The 11,326-nt window shown below is 40.6% G+C and overlaps 1 protein-coding gene across 2 annotated transcripts in view; it reads left to right on the forward strand.

Moving 5' to 3' along the window:
- The window catches only part of SEC62 (SEC62 homolog, preprotein translocation factor), a 43,416-nt gene extending 32,364 nt beyond the window's left edge, over positions 1–11,052 (forward strand). For both annotated transcript variants that reach the window (XM_056110703.1, XM_056110702.1), the window contains exon 8: positions 9,507–11,052. In XM_056110703.1, the coding sequence (XP_055966678.1) occupies positions 9,507–9,970 (464 nt within the window). In that variant the 3' untranslated portion in view covers positions 9,971–11,052. The remainder of the gene's footprint in view (positions 1–9,506) is intronic.
- Positions 11,053–11,326: the final 274 nt, after the last annotated feature.

Raw genomic sequence — 11,326 nt, forward strand, 5'->3', positions numbered from 1 at the left:
CCCATTCTCCACCACCAGTGGTCCCAGTAGCCCTCCCACCCCCAGCCCCCCATCCCACCCTGCCTCTGTGGCAGGGAATTCCCTTTTGTTCTCACTCTCCTTTTGGGTGCTGTGGTTTGCAAAAGAGGCATTCATTGTGTGGCAATCATGTTCTTTCTATAGTCCACTTTCAGCATGCTTCTCCCATCCCGGGAGGATCCTCCCAACACCCTTTACTTGGTGCTCCCTACTCCTCTATCCGGGATCCCTTTTCCCCTAGCATGTGCGGCTGGCCTCCAAGCCATGGAGTGGCATAAACCTCCTGGTACTTGTCTCTGCTATTCTTGGGTGTTGCTCTCCTATTTTGTTACTTTTATGTTCACCAGATAGATGAATGCAATGCAGTCTTTCTATGTCTATCCCTCTCTCTCTGACTCATTTCGCTTAGCATGATATTTTCCATGTAGTGCCACTTGTATGTAAATTTCATGACTTCATCTTTTCAAACAGCTACATAGTACTCCATTGTGTAGATGTACCAAAGTTTCTTTAACCACTCATCTGTTCTCAGGCACTCAGGTTTTTCCAGATTCTGGCTATTGTAAACAGTGCTGCAATGAACAAACAAGTGCAGATGTCACTTCGACTATACTTTTTTGCCTCTCCAGGGTAAATTCCGAGGAGTGGTATTGCTGGGTCAAATGGGAGATCAAATTCTAATTTTTTGAGAATCGCCCATACTGTTTTCCAAAAAGGCTGAACCAGTCGGCATTCCCACCAGCAGTGAAGGAGGGTCCCTTTCTCGCCTCATCCATGCCAACACTGGTTACTTTTGTTCTTTTGGATGTGGGCCAGTCTCTGTGGTGTGAGATGATATATCATTGTTGTTTTAATCTGCATCTCAATGATGATTAATGATGTAGAGCATTTTCTCATGTGCCTTTTTGCCATTCGGAATTCTTCTTTGAGAAAGTTTCTGTTCATTTCGTCACCCCATTTTTTGATGGGGTTGGATGTTTTCTTCTTGTGGAGTTCAACCAGTACTTTGTATATCCTTGATACCAACCCCTTGTCGGTTGGGTATTGGGCGAATATCCTTTGTCATTCTGTAGACTGTCTTTGTATTTTGGTCACTGTTTCTTTGGAGGTGCAGAAGCTTCTTAGTTTAAGATAGTCCCATTTATCTATCTCTGTTTTCACTTGCTTGGCCAGTGGCGACATCTTTGAAGATATCATTAGCTTCAGTGTCATGGAGGGTTTTGCCAACTTTGTCTTCGATGTAACTTATGGATTCTGGTCTGATGTTGAGGTCTTTAATCCATTTTGATCTTACTTTTGTACATGGTGTTAGGCAGAGATCTGAGGCCATTTTTTTGCATATAGCTGTCCAGTTTTGCCAGCACAATTTGTTGAAGAGACTTTCCTTGCTCCACTTCACATTTCTTGCTCCCTTATCAAAGATTAGATGATCATATGTTTGGGGGGAGATGTCAGTGTCTTCAGCCCTGTTCCATTGGTCTGCAGTTCTGCCTTTGTTCCAGTACCATGCCGTTTTAATAATTACTGCTTTGTAGTAGAGTTTGAAGTTAGGGAGGTTGATTCCTCCCATTTTCTTTTCCCCAAGAATTGCTTTAGCTATTCGTGGGGGCCTATTGTTCCATATGAATTTCAGGAGTGTTTGATCCATTTCTTTGAAGAATTTCATGGGTATCGTTATAGGGATCGCAATGAATTTGTGCAAGGCTTTCGGAAGTATTGCCATTTTGACAGTGTTAATTCTCCCAATCCATGAGCAGGCGATATCTTTCCATTTTCTGTTTTTTTTTTTTTTTTTTTATTTCCTGAAGTAGCGTTTTGTAGTTTTCTTTGTACAGGTCCTTTACTTTCTTAGTTAAGCTGATTCCTAGGTACTTTATTTTCTGGGGCACAGTTGTGAACGGGATTTTTTTTTTATGTCACTTTCTTCTCTCTCACTATTTGCGTATAGGAGAGCCATGGACTTGGGTATTGATTTTCTAGCCTGCAGCTTTACTATACAAGTCTGTTGTTTCTAGGAGTTTCTTGGTAGAGGCTTTAGGGTTCTCTAAGTATAGTATCATATCATCTGCGAATAGTGGGAGCTTGTTTTCATCCTTTCCTGCCTGAATGCCCTTAATACCTTTTTCTTGCCTATCTGCTATTGCAAGTACTTCCAGTACTAGATTGAACAGCAGGGGAGGGTATGGGCATCCTTGTCTCATTCCTGATCTTATAGGGAAGGCTGTCAGTTTTTCCTCATTGAGGATGATGCTTGCTGTAGGCTTGTGGTAGATGCCTTTAACCATATTGAGGAAAGTCCCCTCTATACCTATTTTGGCGAGGGTTTTCATCATAAACAGGTGCTGGATCTTGTCATATGCTTTCTCTGCATCTATTGATATGATCATATGGTTTTCACCTTTACTTTTTTTGATATGATGAATTATGTTGATTGATTTCAAATGTTAAACCATCCTTGCATCCCTGGGATGAATCCCACTTGGTCATGGTGTATGATCTTTTTGATGAGTTGTTGAATTCTATTTGCTAGTATTTTGTTGAGAATCTTCACGTCTGTGTTCATCAGGGATATCAGCCTGTAGTTTTCTTTTCTTGTGGTATCTTTGTTTCCTTTTGGTATGAGAGAGATACGGGCTTCATAGAAACTGTTTGGGAGAGTTTCTATTTCTTCAATTTTCTCGGAAAGCTTGAGAAGAACTGGCAGTAGGTCCTCTTTAAATGTTTGGAAAACTTTGCTAGTGAATCCATCTGGACCTGGGCTTTTGTTTTTGGGAAGATTTTTGATTGCCTTTGGGTTTGGAGGGTTTCCTCTGATAGATCTGCTGTGAATCTAGGGGTTGCTCCTTTGTATGTGTTTTCCTTCTTTGACCTTGCTGCTTTCACTATTGTGTCTATCTGCAGCATCGATCTTTCTAACTATGATATGTCTTGGAGTGTTTTTGTTAGGGTCTCTTTTAGCTGGTACCCTTCGGGCTCCTTGAATCTGAATGGCTGCATTGTCGAGCTCTGGGAATTTTTCAGCAATGATTTGTTTAACCGTGGTTTTTTCATTGGGATTGTTTCCCTGAGCTTCTGGTACTCCAGTGATTCTAATGTTGTTCCTCTTGGAATCATCTCCTAGGACTCTGATTCGCTCTAGAGCTATTTTGAGGTCTCTTGCCATTGTTTGTTGTTGCCTGTTGGGTTGGTGCAGCTGATCTTCCAGCTCACTGATTCTGTCTTCAGCTGTGTCCATTCTACTGTTGAGGGCACAGACTGAGTTTTTAATTTCATCTGCGAAATATTTTATTTGTGACATTTCTGTGCATAGCTTTCCAATTTCTGCTCTCATTTCTTCCCATAATTTCTCTATTGTTTCTGTCATGTTGCTGGATATGTGTCTGACTGTTTCATTGAGTTCATTGAACATCTTCATGACTTCATATCTGAATTCTTTCTCAGAGAGGTCTTTCAGGTGAGTAGCAGCTACTGAGACTTCTGGACTCTTTAAAACATCCTCCCCGCGTGGTGGGGATTTGCATTGTTTCTTCATGTTGGTGTGGAGGTATGGGGACTGAGGTGTTACACTAGATTTCTTGGTATGACTAAACTGCCTGTGACTGCCTGAACGTCTGCCCGCCCAAAATCAGGCCACGCCCACTTCTGAAGAGGCCACGCCCCCACAGGTACCTGATGTTGGGGAGTGGGGTACCAGCTGGGACAGCGTTGGGGACAAACAGGAAGAGGCTCAGGGCTGGTGGGCGACCCAGGGTCCTAAAGGATGCAGGGGGCGCTTGCGCAAAGCCAGTTCCCGGGTTCGAGTACTGGCAGCTTAACTGACCTGGGAGGGGAGGAAGACTGGCACAGTGTTGGGGATGAACAGGAAGAGGCTCAGGGCTAGTAGGCGACCCAGCTGACTCTGGGCATTTTTAAATCCCCTACTAAGTTTCTTTCTATCCCACACATGAGAGCGCTCATTCTGTGACTCTCTCCCTCTGACTAACTTCATTCAGCATGATACTTTCCAGATCCATCCACATACCAGCAAATTTCATGGCTTCATCTTTTCTTACTCCGTTATGTATATGTACCATAGCTTCTGTATCTAGTCATCTTTTGTTGGGCCGGTGGGTTGTTTTCAGATTTGGCCTGTTCTGAGTAATGCTGCGATGAACATAGAGCGTAGGGCTCAGCTGCATTGTGCTTTTGGCCCACTGGTAATATCGTCCCAGGAATGGAATATCAGTTGTTTTTTTGAAGAATGTCCGGGTTGTCTTCCAGAAGGGCTGGACCAGTCGACATTCCCCCACCAGCACTAAAGGAGAATCCCTTTTACCCCACATCCACACCAACATTGGTTGTTGTTGCCAATCTCTGTGGCGTGAGATACCTCGTTTTGATTTGCATTTCCTTGATGATTAGTAATATCAAGCGTTCTTAGACATGCCTTGACCATTTGTATTTCTTTTTTGAGGAAGTTCTGCTCATTTTTTGATGTGGTTGGATATTTTTCTCTTGTAAAGTTCTACCAGTTCTTTATATATCTTGGATATTAACCATTTATGGAATGAGTAGAAGACAAATAGTTTCTCCCAGTCTGTGAGCTCTTTTTGTATTCTGCTCATCATTTATTTTGAGGTGCAGACGTTATTTTTTTTTTTAGTTAGTGAAACACCATGAGGTGCAGTTGTAGACTTACAAATTTTTGTGCTTGGGTTTCAGTTATACAATGAACAAGTACCCATGTCACCACCAGTGCCCATTCTCCACCCCCACCAATCCCAGTATCCCTCCCACCCCCTCACCCCCCCCCCCCATTCCCCCATCCCACCCTGCCTCTGTGGCAGGGCATTCCCTTTTGCTCTCTCTCTCTCCTCTTGGGTGCTGTGGTTTGCAAAAGAGGCCCTCCCGTTGTTCATCGATTTGCTCGAGCGGGCCCAGTAACGTCTCCATTGGAGATTTTATTGTTACTGTGTTTGGCATATCGAATACATCACGGGTGGCTTGCCAGGCTCTGCCGTGTGGGCGAGATACTCTCGGTAGCTTGCCGGGGTCTCCGAAAGGGGTGGAGGAATCGAACTCGGGTCGGCCATGTTGGCTGCGTGCACGGCAAACGCCCTACCGCTGTGCTATCGCTCCAGCCCTGCAAAAGAGGCATTGGGTGGCAATCATGTTCAGTCTATGGTCTACTTTCATCGTGCATCTCCCATCCTAGGCGGATCTTCCCAGCACCCTTTATTTGGTGCTGCCTTCTCTATCTGAGCTGAGGTGCAGAAACTTCTTAATGTAGTCTCATTTGTTCATCTTTGCGTCCATTTGCTTGATTGTGTTTTATCCTTAAAAGTGCCTCTAGCTTTAGTGTCATGGAGAGATCTACCTGTTTCCCTCTGTGCTCCTTATGGATTCAGGTCTGATAGTGAGTTCTTTCATCTGTTTTGCTTTGACTTTGGAGCTCCGTGTTAGAAAAAAGTCTGAGTTTAGGTTTTCACATGTGGCTGCCCAGTTTTCCCCAGCATCACTGGAAGAGATTTTCCTTGCAACACTCAGTACTTTTTGCTTCTTTATTGAAAATTAACTGTATGCCTGAGGGTCTGTCCATACTCCAGTACAACATTGTTTTAGTTACTACCACGTTGTCTTACAGCTTTAAGTTGTGGGCCAGAGTGTCTGTACAGCGAGTCAAGCGCTTGCCTTGCACATGGTTTCACTCCTTGGCATCCCATGTGGTTCCTTGAGCACCATCAGGAGTGAGTGATCCCTGAAATTAGGACGAGGAGTAAGCCCTTATTACAGCGTGTGGTCCAAAAACAATTAATTTTTTAAAAATATTTCTGATTGTGGTCTTTCGTAGTTAAAAGTAAAACGTAAATGTAATCTAATTTTAAGGAAAAAGTTGGGAGCTGAAGAGAACAGGAGGTAAGGAATGAAGGAAGGTGCTTGCCTTACTCACCCAGCACCACGTTTGGTCCCCTGAGCCCACCAGGATTGTTCCCTGAAAGCAGAGGCAGCAACAGTCCCTGGCCACCGCTGGGTGTGGTCCCAAAACAACAAAAACAGGAAATTAAAAGCAAGTGATCAGTAACTACTTGGAAAATGCATTAATACATCAGTGTAAACAAAATCAAAACACTTGTTATTTTTACTTATTAGGAAGTTTTTTTTTTAACATGCCCACTCTGAGGGTTTTATATTGAACAAAAGATTCTTAAATGTGAATATTAGTGACGGTTTTGAATTATTTTAATGCTCCCTTATGCTTGTCCATATATTTTTCACAGTAACCATGTTATTATGAAGAAACTCCAGCAAATATTTTTCTTAAAATCCTAGTCTGTGGGGATATTTCCTTAGGCAGGTCTCATTTAATTTTTTACTTTGGAATACAGAAATTTTCTTAGTTTATCTAAAACAAGTGCTTTTCTGAAATGTATGTGTGTACATTTTTTAGTGTATGTGTAATTCCTGGATCCATGTCAGTAAGTTGTGATTATTGTTCCTAAGAGATTATTCTGCTTTTCTGGGGAGACAGAGTAATAGTTCTATATAAAAATAAATAACATCCACATAATGCCCTGATAACTAAAGTGCTACAGGACATGATTTGAGTAAGATGATCTGAATTTATTGCGCATGTTCTGAGACTGTGGTATGTAGATTCTTGTGTTGATGATAGATCGCTCTACACCGTCTGCCTCAGCACAGCCCCTCAGCTTTGGCCATCAGAGTGTCCTCAGTTTGTGCCACCGTCCCCAGGTCAGGAATTTACCTTGTGTTTTCATTCAGCTCATCTTGGCTTAATAGCTATCACTTAACATATAAAAATCACATAGTATGACATTACACAGAATCCTTTTGTCTTCTTGGTCTCAGCCCTCTGAAAACTTTTGGCAAAACAGAACTTCCGGTGACTAGAATCCCTGCGCGTGTTTATCTTTTCTTCAAACCAGTATTCACACGTGCTTTGTGTGCAGGAGGCCCGGAGCCTGTCCTTGGTACTACGTGTTCTCCTAGCACGCCCAGGAGCAATGCCCACCACCCTCAAGCCCTGAGCTGAGAGTAGCCCCCAAGCTCAGCTCCCTGTGGGCCTCAAACCAGAGCAGAGAACCCATGTCTGGAACTTTGGGAGGGAGCTCGGAGTCGTGGAGCACACGCCTGCATGGCAGGGCCCTGAGTTTGACTCCCACAGCAGGTGGCCCTCTACCTGCCAGTCATTGTGGAGGTCCGCTACTTAATACAGTGTTTTTTCTTTTTTTTTTTTAATTTATTTTATTTTATTTATTTATTTATTTTTTGCTTTTTGAGTCACACCAAGTGATGCTCAGGGGTTATTCCTGGCTCTGCATCAGGAATCACTCCTGGCAGTACTTGGGGAACCATATGGGATGCTGGGGATCGAACCCGGTTTGCCACATGCAAGCAAATGCCCTACCCGCTGGGCTATCACTCCGGCCCAATACAGTGTTTTTTCAATAGTGTTTTCTACAGTTCTTTATGCTAAATATACTGTGGATTTAAATAAGTTTTGGCTCAGATATTCTTGTGAGTTAAATTAAAAAAAAAATGTTTTGTTTTCATTTCTGTTTTTGTCCATACCCAGCGGTACTCAGGGGTCACTATTGGTTCTGCATTCAGGGATCACTCCTGACAGAATTCAGGGGATGGAACCCGGGTTGGCCATGTGCACAGCAAACACCCACCCCCCTGTACTATCTCTCCGGCACCTTGTTTCAACATTTTGGGGGGTTAGAAAATGCAGTTTGTGTTTTATCTGTAGTCTACTTACAAATTGAATACTTCTCTGAAGTATTATATATTTTTTAAACGATTACTTGGTGCCAGTCTGATTCCGTATTATTAATATTTCCATTTAGATTGCCATCTTAATAATTTCCTAGTTTTCACTTTTCATTTAAAAACTGTGATCGTGTCACAGTGATCTGGTTTTCCATATGGCAAGAATTTAGATTTCATTATGCCATTTCTGTATTTTTTCCTTGAATTTGCTGCAAAATTTCATGTTATGAACTATCTTAAAACCTGTAGAATCTATTGTAGCATCATCATAATTCTATTTGATGAAAAATCGTATAAAACGATTGCTTCATGGACCAAGGATCTAATTCATTTATAAAGCACTTGCCTTGTATGTGAGACTCTGGGTTTAGTCCCTGACAACAAAAAATAAGGTAGATTGGTTCATTATTTCTTTTGTCAGTTGAATTTATTATTAAACCCTGATTTTAAACATTTGCCTTTTCAATTTATAGTAGTAATGACAATCATGTATACACTCTTTTAGGATATTCTTTTGAAAACAGTAACTGTTACTTTGTGAAAGTTATAACTATAATACTTTCTTCTCATTGATCCAAAACAAATTAATGGAAAAATATAGATGAGCCTTTTTTTTTCAGGTTTCAAGTGAAAATAGTGATATAATTGTCTATAAAGAAAAAAAAAACTGTTATAAAGACCATAAGCTTTACAGTCATCATGGCCTCAAAAAAAGGGGGGGGGGGGGACATTCATCTTTATATAAACAATAAGAAGAAAATTATGAAATACTGGGGCTTGTGATAACTCAAAAAATCTCAGTCTTTCATTACTTAACCACAGTTCCATGTATTAACTCTCAGAGTAACTTTAAGAAATCATTCATTAAGCAGTTTGGTTTGCAGTAACATTGTGTAATTCTCAGATATTGAGAGAGATTTGGTCCTTAATAGAAATTATATAATTAGCAAAATTCTGACTTAGAAAAATGTTTTTTACTGTTACGAATGTTTTTTCCTTAGAAGACTTAATTCTTTTAGATATATCAACCATTATACTATAGTGCCTAGAGAATTTATTCTTCCTTTCATTAATTTTAAAATCAAAAAGAATGATAAGTTTTACATAGATACATTTACATATGATAATGATCCTATGCAAAATTATGTCTATTTTATCAATGTGGTCATTAAAAGCTCTGTAATTTTTGGGGGGGAGGGGGGTGGAATTGCCTTACAAAAGAAAAAGTGTCGTGATTTTATTGTCTTTTTTATTACATTTGTTTGGGAGGTGTCAGAAGCCCAGAGCCGCGCCTGGTGCTATTAGGCCCTGCTCTGTGGGCTTGACAGTCTGCCCATGGGGTGGTGCTCCAGCCTGAAGGTGCTCAAGCTGGAGGAGGAAGATGGGTAGTGTAGGGTGTCCGACCCGAGGCTTCTGCGTTCAAGGAATGGCTGCAGCCCATCAAGTAGTCTTCCCCTCCCCCACTTTTAAAGGCTTCTGAAGGCGCCCATTGTCCCTTGTGCATGCTTACTTCCTTATGCCATCATCCCATGAGTACTTAGTTTCAAGTTTGAGTATTCTTATAAAATAAGAATAAGTGCATCCTTTCTTTAGTATGAATCTCATAAGTATATTTCAGTTGTGAGTAACGTGCAGATAGTAACTTTGCAAGTTTATTAGTGTTTCCTAATGAGTCAGTGCTTGATCTGATTCACTCTGAGACGTTTCCCCCACAGCTCGTTGCATCCTGTTCCTCATCATTTGGCTCATAACTGGAGGACGGCACCACTTCTGGTTCTTGCCGAACCTGACTGCTGATGTGGGCTTCATTGACTCCTTCAGGCCTCTGTACACACACGAGTATAAAGGACCAAAAGCAGACTTAAAGAAAGATGAGAAATCCGAAGCCAAAAAGCAGAAGTCTGACAGTGAGGAGAAGTCAGACAGTGAGAAGAAGGAAGAGGAGGAGGGCAAAGTCGGAGCAGGGAATCACGGAACAGAAGGCTCGGGTGGAGAACGGCATTCCGACACCGACAGTGACCGGAGGGAAGATGACCGGTCCCAGCACAGTAGTGGGAATGGGAATGATTTTGAAATGATCACAAAAGAGGAACTGGAACAGCAGACAGATGGGGATTGTGAAGAGGAAGAAGAAGACAATGACGGAGAAGCAATTAAATCTCCACATGAAAAGTTATAATCTGATTCATTTTGGGACTGAATAAGTGCAAGAGGTTGGATTTTCTATGTTGGCTGGTTATCATAATTACCTGACATTTGTAGCATTCTTTAAATTCATTTACTGAAATAGATTTGACAGCCAAGCAGATACATTGAATTTTCCATTTCATAGAATACTACCATTGGTACAGTTCAAAGCCATTTATAAGTTTTACCCATTTGATGATTTTGCAGTAAGTAGGTTTTATTCATTTTGATAGTTATCAAAGGTGCACTTTCCATAGTGACATTTAGATTAATGGCATTTTGGAACAGTTTGTACGGTTAGAAGAAACAAAAGGGATTAAAAAGAAAACCCAGCATTTTAGACTATGCATAGTTAGATAACCATTTCACAGTTTCTTTAAGATGAAATGCTTAAACTTACTGTTTTGGATAGTAAAGCTTTTCTTGATTATAACATTATACCAAGAAATTTCTAAGATTCTGAGTTAGCCGGGTTCAGAAGCATTTTATGGAAATAAGCCAACTAGAAATAATGCAGTAGCACTTTTAGTTTAGCTACAAATTTTTCTTTTCCAACTAGGAAATCCAGACTGATTTGTACATCTAATTCAGAGCAGATGGTCATCCCCAGCAGGAAGGCAGTAGCACTGGCTGGAAGGCGATGACTTCTTCCTTCTTCCCTATTCCTTGTCGTAAAGTAAAAATGTATTCTGTACATAATTTACAAATAAACATTTTATTTTAATTGTTACTTATTATTTAGACATTTTCTCAACATTTAAATTTGTAAAATTAAGTCCTGTAAGGGTATGTTTTTAGAGAAACGGAAGTTACAATAACCCACAGAACGTCTGTGATCTTTCTACAGCAGCTTCAGTTTTGTGCCAACATTCCATGTATTTGAGTGAGTTGAAATGGTCCTTCTTAAGAGCAGACTTAAAGTAGCTGTTTGTATGCCTTAATGTTCATCTTGATTTATCTTAAATCTCTACATTCAGAAATGGGTATTGTTTTATCAGACCAGAAAGCACTGCTATGAAAGATAATTTACTGTTCTAAAATATAAATTTAAAATAAAGAACATAAAAATAAGAACCATTGGCTCTAATTACTTTAACTTTGCAGTTTGATTTTATGCCTTGCGTACCTTTAGTTACAGATCTCTGAGAAAAAGACTGCATTTACGTATGAGCACAAATCATCATCACATCATTCCTTGGAGTTTCACTCTTAAAAACTAAATTGAGTATTATTTTTCTTCGGATACAGTAAAAGCAGTTTGCTTCATAGTTCATTCGTGATGTTTTAGAGCTATATTTTGAGCTGTTTCCCATATAAGTGTTAAAAGATGTTAAATTTCTAATTGTGA

Source organism: Sorex fumeus, unplaced genomic scaffold, assembly GCF_029834395.1.
Source record: "Sorex fumeus unplaced genomic scaffold, SorFum_2.1 ptg000010l, whole genome shotgun sequence".
NCBI classification, from domain to species: domain Eukaryota; kingdom Metazoa; phylum Chordata; class Mammalia; order Eulipotyphla; family Soricidae; genus Sorex; species Sorex fumeus.